Raw genomic sequence first — 19,488 nt, 5'->3', positions numbered from 1 at the left:
CAGGTATACATATGTCCAGTAGGGGATTTTTGAATGAAATATTATGAATGGCTTTTAACCTGTGAAGAAACTAAAATTGAGATTGACACATATACACTCGATACTATGTATAAAATAGAAAACTACTGAGAACATACCATATAGCACAAGCAACTCTACTTAATGCTCTGTTGTGACCTGAATGGGGAGGAAATCCAAGGGAGGGGATATATGTATACATATACATATATTCATTTTGCGGTACAGTAGAAACCAATACAACATTGTAAAGCAACTATACTCTGATAAAAATTAATTTACAAAACTAAAAATAAAAAAGAGACACTAATGTTAGTTGAATGACCAGTTGTGATCTTGAAACTCAAACAACCGAGTTTATAGGCTCAATTACTTTTCAGGGACAAATTTTGAAAATAACATGTCCACTATAGTGTAAACATGATTTCTTCCTATCCAACAAACCACTTTTCCAGAGTGGAGAAATATGGATGTTATGAGACTCAGACTGTGAGGCTAAGAGATTTATTCCATAGTGGGAAAACCTTGCAAAATATAAGAATATACTTTATGCAGAGTTGGCAGATAATGAACCTTAAACTATTTAATTCTTTTCTTGTGCTATCCCAAGTTAATTCTGTTTTTTTAATTTAAAATTTTTATTTGTTTTTGTGAGGAGCATTGATGTGGCTGTTTGAAAGGTGTATTTTGGGAAAAACGTAGTGTGAGAATGACCTGGTGACCCTTGTTTCCTTTTAGGGAGATCAGTGTGGCTGGCTGGTCCCGGGAGAAGGATACACACTTGCAGTCACCCAGCGTCAGCAGCTTGCTGAAATTGACACAAAACTCCAAGAACTTGCTGCCACCTACCCAACAGTTTTTAGCTCTTCTTCAAGACCAGAACATCAGAATGATGAGGTATATTTGATTCAAGAGCCTATAGATTTCAGGTTTATATGTACCTACGCTAGTTCACATCATTTGACAATCTTCTTGTTAACTAAAGAGATTTCTTCCCAATTGCTTTCCCCATGACTATAATTGTAGTGATAGTGATTTCCACAGCAGTGTGTGTTTTCCCTGGCTGACTTTCTGTTCATTATTCTTTCAATTGGTAATTTGCTAGGATGGGTTACTGAGGAAATATTTATTTTAATATTATTATATCTTTATGACTTAAGCTAATTCTTGATCATGAACAGAGGAGAGGAGAGGGAAGAGAATCAACAGAGCACTCATTCCTTTGAGAGCTTTATTTCTCTCTGTTCCTTGGTTCTAGGAGTTAGCAATGGTAGTCACCTGTCCCTTACTCTGCCACATTCTTCTAGCTACTTTAACAAGCAGTGAAGCTCACCATATGGGTTTCCCTGGTGGCTCCAATACAGGAGACTTGCAGGAGATGTGGGTTCAATCCCTGGAGAAGGAAATGGCAACCCACTCCAGTATTCTTGCCTGGAAAATTCTATGGACAGAGGAGCCTGGTGGGCTACAGTCCATGGGGTCTCAGAGTCAGACACAATTGAGTGACTAAACAACGAAGCTCACCATGCTGATGACTTCTATCCTCTGAAGATTCTTCACTTGACAGTTCCCTCAGATATTCTTTTACGTAACTAGTAGAAGGTGAAGAAAAACAAAAGAATGACAGCATCTTTGGAAAAGTAAATTCTTTTCCTGCCCTAGGTTTCAGTATTTTGTGGGATCTAGTTTGCAGTTGGGTGGTAATTTTGCCTGAAGAGAAAATGGCTGGTCTTGTGTTAGTCTACTAATCCTCTATCAATTTTGTAAACATATCACTAAATCATTTTCTGAACAATATTAGATGCCTGTGATTTTACTTGTTTTTTAAAAAGATTTAAATAATATCAGTAGTCTGTAGGTAATAATTCTGCTTTATAGTGAATCTTTTCTTCAAGCTGTTAGTTGAAGATTAGGGATCTGGATTTGGGTCAGTTGAACTACCTTAAGGGAAAGGAGCAGTGTTAATATGTTCCCAAGAAAGTTTGGTTGTGAGGGAACCTTTATGGAGCCATCACAGCTTCCTTAAATTACATTCCTAAGGACCAGGCACAGCTGCCTTTGAGTCCTTTGCACAGCTCAGTGGTGGTAGTGGGAACCACTGTTTTCTGGATTGGGGTCAGAGTTCTAAGAGAGAACTATAGAATCTCTGTCCTCCTAGGACTTGGACACATCAGCAGTTTTGCTGCTAGTTTATGTTTACTGGGTACCCTTTCCCAAAAGGAGGAAGCCAGGACAGGGGAATAAAATTGCTCAGGGATATTCTTTGTTCTTTCTCTGTTATAGCTGATTTTTGCTGTTGTTATTGTTGTTAGATTTCAAAGGTCGCTGAGATCTTAAAGCTGGATAATGGTCCTAAATACAGAAAATGTCTTTTTCACAATCATCAAATGTTATTCTTGAAAGAGAGACTTAGAATTTAGAGATTTGTTCAGCCATTAGAACTTCTGATAAAGTGTGACAATGATCAGATGCTGTCATTGTCATTTAAATCACATTTCAAAGTTAGCATTTATGATTTAAATAAAATATTTAAAAAATAATAAAAGGGAAAACCAGTACATTACTTAATTGTTACATACTGATATTATATATTTTTATGTGAAACAAATTAGAGAAAAGAGAAGACTGCCTTTTGGGACTCCCATTGGATGTAGAAACAGAAATGTGACATCCTAGTTATTGAAAGGAGGTAATTAATGCTCCTTGTATGCAAAAAAAAAAATCTTTTGAGCTTTTATTCAATTTCCTGTTGGCATTTCCTCATTTCTAACTAAAACCAGTATTGCACATTGAATTTTCAAGCTAGAAATGCTAGCATGGCAGATTACTTTACGGATGTTATTTTTGGATTGGAATTCTTTTTGAATAATACACTGAAAAGTATCTCAGGATAAACCCTTCATATCTATTCAGTTGATGAATGGCCTCTAATCTATTGCTGAACCACAAATATTCATAATGCATAGTCATGGTGTTTTTAGCCTTTCTGGAAACCATTAACTCATCAGTAATTTTTCTCCATGTTCTTTAAGAAAAAAATGCCTTTTGAGTGGAATATAAATTTCTATTTTCAACAATTAATTAAACAAATATTAATCAAGTGCTCACTGCATGCAAGGAATTGTAGAGCATTTAAAAAATGAGTCAGGCACATATAGAACTGTGGAGTGAGAAAGCCTTGCTTCAGGTTCTTGCTCTTCTACTTACTGACTCTGAGGACTTGGGTGTTAATTAGAAGTACTTTAAACCTCAGTTTCTTCATCTGTAAAATAGTAATGATAATATTATTCCTGAGGGTTCTTTTAAAGTATAGGCGAGTTACAAGTTAATATGTGTAAAGTACTTAGCACAGTGTCTGACCCCCAAACTCAGCCAAAGATGTTATTATTAATATAATAAGTGACTTAAGGAACTTATTGCTTTGTGAGAGGCACAGAATATATATAGATAACTGTGGTACAAGCCATCATAGGTAAGAACAATAGAAGGCTATGAGCAAAGTGCTTTGCTGGTTCAGAGGAGAGAGAGAAAGCACATCCATAAGGAATATCAAGAAAGTTCATTTCAAGTGAGGGATAGGAGGAGGAAGAGAAACCAGTGAGTGAGGTAGAGGAGGTCAGAGTCCCTGGAGAAGGCCACCATCTCCATTTGACAATTTGAAAACTGGTGAAAATGGGTGAACTCATATAAAAAGCCCAGATTTCTTTTGAAAAATTAGAAAATCTGGCAACATTAGGCTTGAAGCCTTGATTGACAAAGTATAGGACTGAGCTGAGTAGCAACTGCTGCTTTCCATGAAGCACAAGTTCTCCAGTTTGCTACACCGTCCATCACACCATATTTTTGTTACCTACAATACATGGGCCTATTTCTTGATTTAACTAACTTGCTCAGCCCCTGCCCAGGCCATCAAAACGTCTTTGAATGCCTGTTATTTCATGAGAGATGATGTGGAAGTTGAGTATCCAGATTAGTATGTGGCTTTACCTCCGACCTTAAAGCAGCTCGTAGGATACTAGAGGATAGGACATATAAACATAGACCAATTTGTGCAGTGGGCCGACCATTCAGTGAAAGAAGAACCACAGTATGGGAACTTATCTTATGAGAAGCATGGTAAACATATGCTGGGGGAGCACAGGGAAGGGAAAGTTTGATGAAGGAGCGGTATTTTAATAAGGAGTGATATTTTAAAAATTCATTTGAAAGTTTTAAAATTTTGATCAAGAAAATAGTTTCCCAAACAAGTTGAAACATGCAGGGTTTCTGACTTACTTGACTGTGGCAGCAATAAGATGCTCAACTGGTAGGCACATAAGCCCAGGATGAATCAATAATTTGAGGGGCTCCAGAGAGGTGACTCTGAGATTAAGGAAGTATTGGTTGTTGTGAAAGGGGAAGATGAGGAATCTCTTCCTTATGAGTTTGCTGATTACAGTGTTCTCATGTAGGTGCCCTTGCTGTTAGCTTCATGGAGATGTTTTAAAAGCAGCATTTGGCTTTCACATGTCTGATTTCTTTAGTGTAAAATAAAGCTTGTGGTCACTTTCAGAAGAAAGAATGGCTGCTGTTGCTGTAATGTGAGTAATATCATGTGGTTGCAGTTTTACATCTGCTTTTTATTTTCATTCATCATAGCAAAAGAGAACTAATTGAAGCAATTTTTTTCCTTAGGATCTGCGGTTTAACTGTGCATACCTTTTTGTATCCATCCCCTAACCTCCAACAAATCAGTTATTTCTTTCCACGTACTGTAAATCCCACCATAAAATTGAGTGATGTTCTATAATTTAGTTACTGTATTTCTTATTTGCAGCTGTGTTACATTCCAGCTTTCTCCAGAAATATCCAAGATATAGGCGTTATGTAAGCACTCAGTTTAAGTCCTTAGCAACTGGATTCAATAATAAGTTCTATTCAGTTTGGCTCTTGTAAAGAAGTATAATTTATTCATCTCTCATGCAATCAGTCTTACTAAATCTAGCATTCCAGTTCATCATTAGATTTTGTTTTCCTGGTTGGGAGAGAGTGTTCAGAAATGGCTCTCATTGACATATGAGGAATTTCTTTGTTCTTAAGTCAGCTAGTTTAATTGACTATAAAGGTTCTCCTCAACTCAATTTATTTTCTTGTTCTTAAACTGTTGATTCAGTTGTATATGATTTTGATAAGACCAACAAATATTAACAAACATTTGATTGAGGAAAATTGTAGCTGTATTTACCTCTTCTATTGCCAAGAAAATTTTGATGAGCAATTAACTGTTTTTTGATCTCTTTCTGTTTCAATGTTAGCTAACCTTGAGGAAATATAAAACATGGTTTGATGTGTAATCTTAAAAGATGTTTTGTTATTGAGTCCAGGAATTTGCCGAGTTCCAATAATGGCCATGCTGTTCACTTGATCTCAAATTACTTAATATGCTGATCAAGGTCAGGAACTGAGGAGTTTTTTTATGTATGTTAGTCAAAAGCACAGAAATCTTATTAACCATCTGTTCATTTAAACAAAATATAGAAGTATGCCATGAGAGCATGGGTTTCTGGATTGAGGAATAAACAGGAGGTTAATTCAGACATCCTTGCCTCTGATGCTAACCTGGCAAACATGTGCATTGCAAGCTTAGTCATTCAGACTCTTTGTGACCCCCATGGACCATAGCTTGCCAGGCTCCTCTTGGTCCCTCCTCCAGGGGATCTTCCCAACCCAGGAATCGAACCTGCATCTCTTGTGTCTCCTGTATTGGCAGGCAGATTCTTTACCACTGTGATTCTTTACCACTGTGCCACCTGGCAAACATTCCCAATTAAATCTGTGGAATTCTTGCTACCTGTGTTTTACCGATTACTTTGAAGTTTATATTTCTCGGTTTTTCTATGCTAAGCTTCTTGTGTAGTTAAGATTTCTCTCATTTCATGGAAGTATTTCAAAATGATAAAAACAATCTGGCTAAAAAAATTTTTTCTTTAGTTTTAGTACTGCCAGGCGAAAGATCCATCTGATGACAGGAAATAGCAGTAGCCTGTGGAAAAGCATACCATTAGCTTGAAAACACAGGGCAAGCTGGCTTTGTTTAGGCAGGTTTGTATTTTTCTGGCCCTTAACTCAATGCCTTATTTTCATATCAGATAACTTATGAAGGCGTGGGTAATTTCCTCTGTATTTGGCTTTTAGAAATGGGTTTACTTAGCTTCAAAGACCCCTGTTGGCTCAGTCAACATCACAGGTATTTTTCTAATAATGAACTTAGACTCCCTTGGCAATCAATTAGTCAAATCGGCAAATATCTTGACCTCATGATCTGTTCTATTCTTGTGGCTCCTTAGATATTTTGTGCATATTATAGAGAGCTTTTATGGAACTGAATTTTACTTTAACTGAATAAAGGCATTTCTCTATGACTCAAGAAATAGAGAAACAATATGCATGTTCAGAAAATCTGCTAAAAATTTGCACCCAGAGGAAATCAAGATCTTTCTGATGATCAGGAAAACAGACGGTACTGATTGGCACTTGGATGTGACAACAGAACCTCTCCTGGCACCACAGAGCTTCTTGAATATACCAGTATTCAATCTTTGCCAGAACAAATGATTACCGTTTCTTGGCCTCTGCTTTCATCACATGCTGTCCTTTCAAATATTTGTGCTATATGGTTATGCTATCAGAGACAAAGACTGAGGAAAGATATTATATATCCTTGGCTTTAATTGTGGTGAATTGCAGACTCAGCTTTCAGAACTGGAAGAAACTTTCTCAGAAGAAGTTGAGACCAAGAAAGAAAAAGTGACTTGCAGAACTCGGGCTAAAATCTAACCTTGAGACCAGTATCTTTTGGTATAGAGAGTCACATTATCAAAGCAGAATGAAGATAGGCTTGGTGATGTTTTGTTTTCTTAAAAAGAAAAAATAACTTTTTATGCATATGAAATCAATATAGGTTTACTGTAAAAAATTCAGGAAATACAGAACCGTCTAAGAAAAACAAGGTAAAATCAAGATTTTTACCTTACCTTACCATTTACCATCAAGCTAAATTTCCTTCCAGTCTATTTCTCTTCAAGTGTGTGCACATACACACATACATACACAGTTAGATTTCTGTGCAAGGAACAGAGATTGACCCAGGTTGGATTTTGAAGGTAATGAAATGAAGGAACTATTTATAGATTTAAAGGAAGGAGCCAATAAGAGATGCTGGGATGCTTAGGGACTAGCACGAGGGGTTAGGGAAAAGAAAAATTGTATTGGAACTTGGGGAGGCTAGAGTTGTGGTAGAAGAATCTGCCATCCAAAATTGTAATCGTATTGGGCATGAGCACAGGATTAACCAACTCCTCCCTCTTCAGCATGACAATTTGAGCTGTTTCCGTGGCAATCTGATGAAAGTTGGAATGTCAACAATGATAGGAGGAAACTTTGCTTATGCTAAAAATGACCTCTGGATTGGAAGAATTATAGAGACCTGAAGGGGAAGCCATACTTTGGGCTTCCCTAAATGCAGTGATTCTTGTGGCTGGGAATGTCCCTTGCTGAGACCCAGATAATGTACCTATGGAGTCATTTCAACAGATGAGGCTTCTATTGGATATGAAATATTTAAGCCAGGGTAGCTTCCTCGCCCCTTGTACCTATATTGTTATGATGTGGACTGCAGCAAAAACTCCCATTGACCAAGGATACCTGACACTGTGTTTCTTGTCCTATAGCCTTCTGATTTGGGGTTTCCCAGGTGGCTCAGTGTAAAGAATCTGGCTGCCAATGCAAGAGATACTGGAGACGTGGATTCAATTCCTGGGTTGGAAAGATTCCCTGGAGGAACAAATGGCAACCTACTCCAGTATTCTTGCCTGGAGAATCTTATGGACAGAGGAGCCTGGTGGGCTGTAGTCCATAGGTTTGAAAAGAGTTGGACGTGACTAAGCAACTGAGCATGCATGCACTCATCTTTCTGAATTGACTGGCTCCAAGTGTGGCCTCTGTTTGCTTTTGAACATGAATATTCAGTTGAATCTAAGAAAATCCCCTTAATGGGCATGTCAGGGATATATTGCTCCCCAAATCATAGTGGCAAAGCAGGGAATGGAAGGGGAGAATACCCCAAACTCTTTTTCTTGCTGCCCTCCAACCTTCTAACACTCCTTCCCAACATTGACTAAACCTAACCACAAGACAGAGGTCAGGGAGAAAGAGTGAGTGTCCCAGCTTGCATCAAATGTTCATTATAGTTTATCATTCTGGTTTTAGTAGACATTTGGCTAAGTGCATGAAGCTGCTCTGAATATTCATGTTCAAAATTTGAGTCATCATTTTCATTTCTCTTAGATGGAGACACAGGAGTGGAATTGTTGAGTCATAGGATTAGACAAGCATTTAATTTTTTAAGAAACTGTCAAGCAGTTCTTAAAATGTTTGTGTCATTATATACTGATACCAACAACGTGTGAGAGTTTGCTTGCTCCATACCTCTCCAATGTTTAATTTTAACAAACTTTTTCATTTGTCCTGTTCTAGTGGCTATGTAGTGACCTCATTGGGACTTTAATTTGCATTTCTCTGATGACTTAATGATGTTGAGGACTTTTTCATGTGCTTATTTGTCATTTATGTTATCTTTTTTATGAAGTATCTGTTCAAGTCATTTTAAAACTAGATTTTAAAAAATTATTGATTCTTGTTTTTACAGAATTGTGTGAATCCCTTGTATATATTGGATGCAAATACTGTGTCATATTTATGTGTTGTATTTTTCTCTCAGCCTGTGGCTTGTCTATTTTCTTAGTGGTGGCTTTGGATAAGTAAAATTTAAAAATATTGATGACGTCTACTTTACAATTTTTTTTCTGTTTTTCTTTTTTAGCCTATCCAATAATTTTTAGAAAATCACAGTTGTAGATTTTTTAAAATAATGTCCTTTAAAAGATATTTTTTCTATTTAAAAATGAAATCCAGTTTGGGTGTTTTTCAGGTCATTATATTCTGTAGACTGAATATGTACACACCAAATCTATATGTTGAAATCTAATCCCCGGTGTGATTGTATTTGGAGGGGAGGCCTTTGGGAGTAATTTGGTCATGGAATGGAGCCCCCATGAATAGAGTTAGTGCCCTTGTAAAAGAGACCCAAAGAGCTTCTGTGTCCCTTTTATTATGTGAGGACATAGCCAGAAGATGGCCATTTAGGAAGTAGGAAGCAGGCCTTCTCTAGATATGAAATCTGCCAGCACCTTGGTCTTAGACTTCCACACTTCCAGAATTGTCAGAAATACATGTCTTTTATTTATAAGCCACCCCATCTGTGGTATTGTGTAATAGCTCAAACAGATGGAGACATTGTGTATCTTAACTTCAAAGTGGGCCATAAAATGCTGGGTGCTTAGAGCTGCAGGGAGACCTTGGTACCAGCTGTTACAAACTCCTCCTTAACATTAGATTTCCTTCTTAAAGATCTTGTTGTTTGTAATTTACTCAATGGATACTTCTAGAGCTACCAGAAGCGAGTCCCCTTTGGGGGAAATAAGATGTAAGAGAGTCACTTCTTAAAATTGAGATACTCTGTTAATAGTCTCTTCATTAGAGCTTTATGCAGTATGAATTTCATTAAAACATTGGTGTGATCAGAGTTCTGAGAACCAAAATTACAGTCTGTTGGCAGTGCTGATCCAGCTTCAGGTTTGTGTTGGGTACAGGGACACAGGGTGGGACCAGTCACGATCCTGTCTGGGTGGGGACAGTGTGGTAAGTGCAGTGAGGGAACATGTGGCATGACTGGGAAAGAAATTGCCCTTACTGGGTGTGTCAGGAGATATTTTGTAGGGAAATATGTTTGTGCTGAGCTCAGAAAAGGAAGAGGAGAAGGCAATGGCAACCCACTCCAGTACTCTTGCCTGGAAAATCCCATGGACAGAGGAGCCTGGTAGGCTGCAGTCCATAGGGTCGCAAAGAGTCGGACCCGACTGAGCGGCTTCACTTTTACTTTTCACTTTCATGCATTGGAGAAGGAAATGGCAACCCACTCCAGTGTTCTTGCCTGGAGAATCCCAGGGACTGCGGAGCCTGGTGGGCTGCCGTCTATGGGGTCGCACGGAGTCGGACACGACTGAAGCGACTTAGCAGCAGCAGCAGCAGCAGCAGAAAAGGAAGAGTCTCTATGAGGAGTTGGAAGGAAGAGGCATGGAGAGTGGAGAACTAGCAGTGGGCAATATCCCTGGAGTTTTGAGTCTTAGACCCAAGCAACAAGAGATGAGTCTGAAGAGCCATGAAGGAGTGAGGACTTTGTCCTTAAAGTCAGCAGTTCTCAAATTTTTGAGCAGTTGTTTCTTCAGGTGTCCCTAGTCCTTATCTATTGAGTCAAAGTCTCCAGGGTGGAGCCTGAGCCTTTGAATATTTTCACCGGCTCTGGAGGTGACACTGAAGCACACTGGAGTCTGAAAACTACTAGTTCAAGTGAATGCTGAGGAGGCGGTGAGAAAGAGAGAAAGGCCTTGATGAAAAGGTACTGAAAAAGGTATTAAAAGTGAAATGGTGACCAACTCTACTTAAGGAATGAGAATGTGGGCAGATTCTGCCTAAGGCAACTTAAAACATGTCATTTTTGCCTGTTACCTCTTGACAATACAGAGGAGGAAATCTGTGGAGGAAATGTAGGAAGTTTAGTTACAGATACAAGACCAGATTTCTGTCAAGAAATAGCCATTTTAATTATCTAGAAATAATACTAACTTTGGGAGAATATGGTTCTGTCAATTCAAATATTGCTGATAGTACTGAAGCCTAATGAGATACTTCCATTACATAATGTTTATTCTTTTCAAAGAACATATTCAACCTGTATTTGTTAGTTATTAAGATTTATGCATGCATGTGATATACTGTGATGACTTTGGGGCTAGGTCTTAAAGTTATTATCATTTTGCAGATGATGAAATTAAAGCTCAGAGACGTTCTTTGATTCCCCTAAGGCCATCTCAGTCAGGAACCAGGAAAACCCAGAGTTCAAAACTCCTGACTTTGAGAAGCCCAATTCTCTTTTCACTGTTGTACAACTGCCTTTTTTTTTATGTACAATTGGACCTTTCCCCACCAAATAGGAAGACTTTAGAGAATTATTTCTAAGTATTAATTTGAAGAGAAGGACTATTGTATTAAGAGCCAAGCCAACCTTCAGGGCTCAGTTACTCTGGAAAAATGTGTGATGGTACAGTTTCAGCCTGTGTATGAATTTTTTTTTTTTTTTTTTTTGAATTAGGAACCTGATCTTAATGGTGATGACAGAAATACAGAAGTAACTCCAGGAGAAAAGGTTCTTCGAAACACCAAAGAACAACGGGATCAGCAGAATCGGTTGAGAGAGATAGATGAAAAGCTGAGAAAGATGAAGGAAAATGTGGTAAATCTTTTTTTATTCAAAGTAACCATTTGGTTGTATTAAAACGTCCCAATTTCCTTTGACTAATTTATGATTGTTTTTATGTGTTACATCGGTCAAGAAAACATGGGGATTTGTCAGTAAGGATTTGACTAAGAGCTAAAAGTGTAATTCATAGAACCGAACTAGTGCTCTAATTAATTAATATGATAATATAAACCTGTGAAATATTATCTAAAGTCAGATCCATGCCTATATTCTGTGTCTAAGAGACATAAATGTTCTTTTTTTGTGTGGAAAAATTTGGTAGTTATTCTGTGTAAGATCATCTTTACATATTGAACTTAAAGCTTAAATACTCTCACTTTTGGTTCATAAAAATATATTATTAATTATTAGTATTCAGTTCAGTACAATCGCTCAGTCATGTCTGACTCTTTGTGACCCCATGGACTGCAGCACACCAGGCTTCCCTGTCCATCACCAACTCCCAGAGTTTACTCAAACTTATGTCCATTGAGTTGGTGATGCCATCCAACCATCTCATCCTCTGTCGTCCCCTTCTCCTCCTGCCTTCAATTTTTCCCAGCATCATGGTCTTTTCCATTGAATCAGTTCTTCACATCAGGTGGCCAAAGTATTGGAATTTCAGCTTCAGCAGCAGTCCTTCCAATGAATATTCAGGACTGATTTCCTTTAGGATTGAATGGTTTGATCTCCTTGCAGCCCAAGGGACTCTCAGGAGTCTTCTCCAACACCACAGTTCAAAAGTATCAATTCTTCGGCGCTCAGCTTTCTTTATAGTCCAACTCTCACACCCATACATGACTACTGGAAAAACCATAGTTTTGACTAGATGGACCTTTGGTGACAAAGTAATGTCTCTGCTTTTTAATATGCTGTCTAGATCTTTTCTTCCAAGGAGCAAGCGTGTTTTAATTTCATGGCTGCAGTCACCATCTACAGTGATTTTGGAGCCCCCCAAAATAAAGTCTGTCACTGTTTCCCCATCTATTTCCCATGAAGTGATGGGACCGGATGCATGATCTTAGTTAATATTAATACTCATTAACATTAATACATCCTAAATCCATCTGAGCCTATTTCATGTTTTAATTGCTTGCCATTTAAAGATGCATTTTTGCTGATGAGCGAAAACTCTTAAATCAACTTAATTTTAAGACTATTAGAAATGCTGTGTAATAGTGTGGTTTTCCAGATACCCATTGGATGTCTCTAAATTTTGGCTGCATGTTTAATTTTGTTTTTTAACCTAAGGTGAAGCATGGCAAGGCTGAACTTATGATTCTACCTACATCCTCTCCCAGGGCTGGTCAATCATAATTGTCAGCAGTATTTACTTTCTGTTTCCTACTAAATACTACTATCTTGAGTGATCTTCAGGCCTCTTTTAAGTATTAACCAGTACTTCTATTTGTGGCTCTGTCTTACCACTGTTCCTTTTGAGTTTTTGAAAATCTTTTCTTATTTGTCCCTACTTGTATATCATCCTTCTCTCAGCATCGTTACCTCCTGTCTAACCTCTTATAACCTTGTCACTTTCTTCTCTCAGTATTCCACTTCATAAGCTGTTCCATGAGAGTAAGTATCAGGTAAGTGACTGATTAGATTCTAATCTCGTCAGAACTCTTGAAGATTGTCTACCAATCCTGACCAAGTTTCTTCACCCTTCATGGTCACGTCCAGCTGAACTGCTCTTCCTGTTTGCCAGCCGTGGACAGCAGCACTGGCTCAGACTTAAAGGGTATCTGGGTCTACCTGATACGAGTCAGGCAACTGCATGTGCTTCTCTTTGCCATTCACTGTTTGTTTACTTTTCATCGGAAGTTTAATGGAATTATGTTTCAGGGAAACCTCTATTCTTGTTTTCTGAGGGATGTTTTTTCTCCTTGAGTCTGTTGATATGGGTAAGAAGTAAAAGAAGTAGGAATGTTTAGGAAGTACAAAGGTGTTTTTGGCTAGTAGCTGTGGTGGTGGTGATTGGCATTGCAAACTTTGATGTGGTAAATAAAATGTTTGTAATTTGACTGGTTTTAAGAACAGTTGGCACTTCTCACCCCACACATGCCGATTCAAGGCAGGCAAAGCCTGTGATTATCCATGACTCACTTCTCCTGATTTCTGACCATTTGTCTTATGCCTTGAACATGTATCCATCCTTTTATACCATGTCTCTTATCATTATTTAGTTTTTGATTGAAAACCTGGGTCCTTTAGAAAATCTTACATTTCAATCCAGTGTCATATGGTGGTTGGCTAGACTTAAAGAAATATGATGAATATCAAGAATTGCTTGATTATCTAAGTGGAAAAGAATAATATGTAAGTAGAGAAGGGCAAAAAAATGAATAGAGAAAAACAATTATTGTGTTCCTACTACATGCCAGGCACTGTTCCATACAGTTTACAATTTATTAACTTATCTTCACAACCACAGTGTGAGGTAAACACTACTATCCTCATTTTGTAGATGAGGAGATGTAGGCATGGAGAGGTTGAGTACCTTCCTCAAGGTTACATAGCTGGTAAATAGAAGAGATAGAGATTAAGTAGTTAGCTTCTAACAACTGTGCTACATTGTCTTTTCTGATTAGCATTATTTTTTGCTAAGTAAAATGTGCAAATTTATTATATTTACTAGCATTCATGGGCAAAATATTTAGAAGCTTTTATGTAAATGATAATTTCATGGTTTTCTGTTTTATGGTCAACACATTCAGAAACTGGTATCTGGCAGATAAAGGCCCATGAGTATTGATCTGTGTTGTCTTTATGTTTTAGTTGCTTAGTGTCTCATAATGTCCTATGAAACATACTGTGTACTTTGTGTGTACTTCTGAGGGATGATCTTGTGTCTGTTTCAAACTCTGTGAAGCCTGTTGTACCTCATAGACTTCTAGGTACTTTGTGGTTTGGGAAGCTGGAAACTGGAGTCTTTGTGTTGTCAGTAGCCTGGTCTTTTTCTTTGAATAAGTCGCTTAGTCTCTTAGATTCTAAGTTTTATTACTTTAAAATCAGGGGAGTGGGGCTAGCTGGCCTTTGCCCTTTTGCCTGTGATTCTTGGCATATTTATTTTTAATGAGAGATGGTGTTACTTATAGTATCTAAAGCTCAGTTTATGTGCTTCCTAACTAGTTGGTATTAATGGGTTTAAATCTTCTATTGAAAATTCTTTTGGAAATTAAGTAACTCTTTTTAGGAGAATGTGCCATTGTCATTTATGTATATGCTATGTTGTGCTGTGCTTAGTCGCTCAGTCATGTCCGACTCTTTGTGGCCTCATGGACTGTAGCTTGCCAGGCTCCTCTGTCCATCGGGATTCTCTAGGTAAGAATACTGGAGTGGGTTGCCATGCCCTCCTCCAGGGGATTTTTCCAACCCAGGAATCGAACCCAGGTCTCCCACATTGCAGGCAGATTTTTTACCATCTGAGCCACCATAAGTTAGCCTCTTACCTAAAGACAAGAGACTCTTGTTTTCTAAATGATAGTTTCTGTAAATGGTTAATTTTGCAGTTTGTCTTATTGTCTCTGTTGCAATGGAACATTGTTGCAAGATCAGTGATTTAGGTAAAAGAAGTAATCTGTGGCCATTGAACTGGTGATTAAAGGATCAAATCTACACCACTCTTAGGGATAGAAGGAGGAAAGAGTGAGCTAAAGGGCAATGTCGGAGCCCTATGAGGGCACTCCTGGAGCTGCCTGTATCCTAGGACCGATTATCAGTGAAGGCTGGAAAAGTGATTTAATCCAGTGTGTCTGATGGTAGCCTGAGGCTGCAGATGCACATATGCCTTATTAGTCAAGATTGTTTGAGGCAGTAGGATTTGATTTAATCTGGAGGTGGTGGTGATATTGGTAGCAGTGGATCTAGCTCTTAGGAGCTAGGGGAAGAAGATAACAATGAAATGAGGGTAAGGCTCACAAATGTAATATCAAATTCAGTGGGCATACAAGGGCCTGAGCACTGGCTCTGTAAATAGAGGAAGAATAAGTCATGGCTTCTAGAAACAGCATAGATAAAACAAATCTTTAGGGTTTACTCAGTATAGGTTAGCAGTATAATGTTGCTTCTGTGCTATGCATCAAAGAAGAGGTAAGCAAAATGGATCACACTTGGAGAGTAGAGTGACAAAGATAAGGAAGATATTAAAACCAGGTCATAGGAAGGATTGTTGAAGAAGCTGGGTGTATTTATTTAGCCTGGTGAAGGAAAGACATGTGTGTACGTGTGTGTATGTGTATTCATGTGTGTGTGTTGTGGGAAGGAGGGGAGGAATGGTTTGGTATAAAAGTCACACATGATAACTTCCTAAAGAGATTTGAAGGACTGACATTAGAAGTATTAGTTTTCTTCTTTGTAGTGTATGAAAAAGAAAACATCGTGGTTGGGAAGCCATAACGCCCCAGATTCCTAGTAAATACTAGGGAAGAAAGTCAGAAGGATCTCAGTGGGAGTGGTCTGTCTGGGGCAAGGTTTTCCAATTAGGCTTGAGTAACACTTGCTGGGTAGCTGTACGGAGGATTTAGTATTGAGTCCCACTCCTAGGCATATGGGGCTTCTCTGGTGGCTCAGACAGTAAAGAATTCACCTGCAATGAGGGAGACCTGGGTTTGATCCCCAGGTTGGGAAGATCCCCTGGAGGAAGGCATGGCAGCCCACTCCAATATTCTTGCCTGGAGAATGCCCATGGACAGAGGAGCCTGGCGGGCTACACACCATGGAGTTGCAAAGAGTCATACACGACTGAGCACAGCACCTGGGTATATATTTGGAAAAGATGAAAGCTCTAATTTGAAAAGATACATGCACCCCACTTGGAAACAACCCAAATGGCCATTGACCGATGAATGGATAAAGGAGATGAGGTACACTGGAATATTACTCATCCACTAAGAAGAATGAAACACTGCCATTTGCAGCAGCATGGATGAACCTGAAGGTTATCATACTAAATGAAGTAAGTTAGAGAAAGAAAAATATATAATATCACTTACATGTGGAATGTTAAACAGCGATACAAGTGAACTTATTTACAAAACAGAAATAGACTCACAGACAAAGAAAATGAAATTATGGTTATCGAAGGAGAAAGGCGGAAAGGGAGGTATGAATTAAGAGTTTGGGATTAACAGATGCATGCTACTATATATAAAATATATAAACAACAAAGACATATTGTATAGCACAAGGAACTATATTCAATATTGTGTGATAGCATATGGTGGAAAAGAATCTGAAAAAGAGTATATATCTTATCTGAATCACTTTGCTGTATATCTGAAACTAACACAACATTGTAAATCAACTGTACTTCAGTGAAATAAAAAGATGGCTGGATGTGGATGGTGTAGGTCAGTTTCTCCAGCACAAGTAAGCAGCTTGTGTATGGTGAGTGTGTGAAGGTGCTGTGCTTCGAGCACTTTTTCACATGTAGGGGAAGATTAGTGCTGAGCCATTCACCTCTCATCTAGTTGATTCCCGTTGGCTTTGGTCATGATCTGTCAGGCAAACTACTTGTGTGGAGATAATTTGAGATGATGGAATCAGGAGGAAATGGAACTAGCCATATTCATAGAATAGGCAACAAATGCCAGAAGATCTGTCAGGCAAACTACTTGTGTGGAGATAATTTGAGATGATGGAATCAGGAGGAAATGGAACTAGCCATATTCATAGAATAGGCAACAAATGCCAGAAGATCTGTCAGGCAAACTACTTGTGTGGAGATAATTTGAGATGATGGAATCAGGAGGAAATGGAACTAGCCATATTCATAGAATAGGCAACAAATGCCAGAAGTACCCTTTCCATCATTTTTCAGGTGGTACCCTCTGGTACCTTTCATCCCTGACCCTCCCATCTAGCTCTCAGAGTTCCTTTCCCTTGTTTTGGTGCTCTGTAGGCTTCTCTGTCCACACTGTCTTCTAACCCCACTTTGCTTTACATTACCTACCTGGGTTATAGTCATGTTACGTAAGCTTCTATACATAGGACATAGTGGTTAAAAGCTAGACTACTTGGGTTTGGATCTTAACTCTGTACTTACTATCTGTGTGACCCTGGACAGGTCTCTTGACCTCTCAGTGCTTCAGTTCCTAGATGTGTGAGATGGGGATAGTTGTAATTAATACCTACCTCATAGGCTGATATGAAGATTAAATTAGTTAACACACATTAAGTGCTTCAAACAGGGTCTGATACATTTCAAGTGCTACGTAAATGTTGTTATTATTATTGTTATGTATATGCCATATTAATAATGTTAATAATAAGTTTGTTTCTATGATAAGGAAGGGGCAGATATAGTATAGAGGATGAAATTGAAGACAGAGAGATGAGCCTTGGAGAAGAATCAAGATACCCTTTTCCCGACTTAGAATGAAAGCAGGGAAGGATGGCCTAGAAGTGGAGGTTCAGAGATGAAGAGAAGGTGAGAGTGGTCATGCCCGAATGTTCTCTGTAAATTAGAACTCAAGCCATATGGTCAGAATAAGATTTAGAGTGGGTATAGGGCCTTGAAATGGTAGGAAAGAATGGGAATAGACCTTGTGAGGTTGAGAAGGAAGCAATAGTGAATAATGATGACCACCCAGCTGAGACTGGAAACCCTAGCTATGAAATGGTACCTGCTAGTAAGACTTGGAGTCTTCTCTGATGGCCCTCTGTAGTCCACCAGAAATGGAGAAAATGGGTTGTGAATTGAGCAGGGTTGAGGAGAGGTTGAGTGATTGCATTGGAAGATCAAGGAGGCAAAGGGAACTGGTGGGCTGCCGTCTATGGGGTCTCACAGAGTCGGACACGACTGAAGCGACTTAGCAGCAGTAGCAGCAGCATGAGACCATAACTAAAATTTTAGAAAAAGAAACATGGGACTTCCTTGGCAGTCTAGTGGTTAGGACTTCACCTTCCAATGCTGGGGGTACAGGTTCAGACCCTGATTGGGGAGCTAAGCTCCCACATGCCTTAAGGCCAAAAAAACTAAAACATGGAACAGAAGCAATATTGTAACAAATACAATAAAAACTTTAAAAATAAATAAAGGTACAAATACACACACACACACACACACACACACACACACACACACACACACACACACACACACACACACACACACACACACACACACACACACACACACACACACACACACACACACACACACACACACACACACACACATGGATAGCAGCTGACACTCCTTTGCTCTTTTTCAACCTGGTTTCAGTAAGTTATCTATACTATAAGAAAATCCTATACTGCCATCAAAAGAATGAGGTAGATCTATATATTTTGGAAAGATGTCTGTGATACCGTACGAAGGAAAAAGAGCCTGTTGCATAAGACAATGATGAGTATTATTCCTTTTTTTATAAACAAACAAAGCCATGGAAAAACCCTAGAATGATATATATCAAATGCTTAAGAGTGTTTTTTCTTTTAAGCACTCTTGGGGATGGGATAGATGGGGAGAGGTGAAAAAGGAAATTCACTGTCTATAGCATAAGCTATTGAAAGGGAAAAGTGTGTTTGGTTTCTGAGTGATTTTTATATTATTTCTCATACTTTTATGTTCTAACTTTTATGCTTATTGCAATTATAAACAGAATTAATGTTTAAAAATATGGAATACATTGATGCATATGAAAGATTGCTACTTACTGTCCCTCAATAGGTGGTGTTTATACATTTAGAAAAATAGAATGGTCTTCACAAGTAATAATGTTCAGCCTCACTAGTGATTAAAATTCATATTCAAGCAACCGTTAGGCACTATATACATTTATCAGACCAGCAAAAACAATGGTAAATGTGATATGATCACGTTACTAGGGAGAGGTGTAGAGGTGGGTACAGTAATATTTGAACGTCATTGGTATGAACGTCATTGCTGAACGTCATCACTCAGTCACTCAGTTGTGTGCAACTCTTTGGCACCCCATGGATTGTAGCCCACCAGTTTCCTCTGTCCATGGAATTTTCCAGGCAAGAATACTGGAGTGAGTTGCCATTTCCTACTCGAAGGGATTTTCCCTACCCAGGGATTGAGCCCACATCTCTTGTCTCTTATGTCTCCT

General features: G+C 38.6%; 1 protein-coding gene across 1 annotated transcript in view; it reads left to right on the top strand.

The window, feature by feature from the left end:
* Positions 1-19,488, top strand: part of FSIP1 (fibrous sheath interacting protein 1) — a 201,463-nt gene that overhangs the window by 57,845 nt on the left and 124,130 nt on the right. The window contains exons 9-10 of the mRNA XM_081507144.1: positions 757-915; positions 11,267-11,407. Coding sequence (XP_081363270.1) covers positions 757-915; positions 11,267-11,407 — 300 coding nt within the window. The remainder of the gene's footprint in view (positions 1-756; positions 916-11,266; positions 11,408-19,488) is intronic.

This window comes from Giraffa tippelskirchi, chromosome 7 (assembly GCF_054371585.1).
Source record: "Giraffa tippelskirchi isolate mGirTip1 chromosome 7, T2T-mGirTip1v1.2.pri, whole genome shotgun sequence".
Taxonomy (NCBI): Eukaryota; Metazoa; Chordata; class Mammalia; order Artiodactyla; family Giraffidae; genus Giraffa; species Giraffa tippelskirchi.
This window is presented reverse-complemented; position numbering and strand designations above follow the sequence as displayed.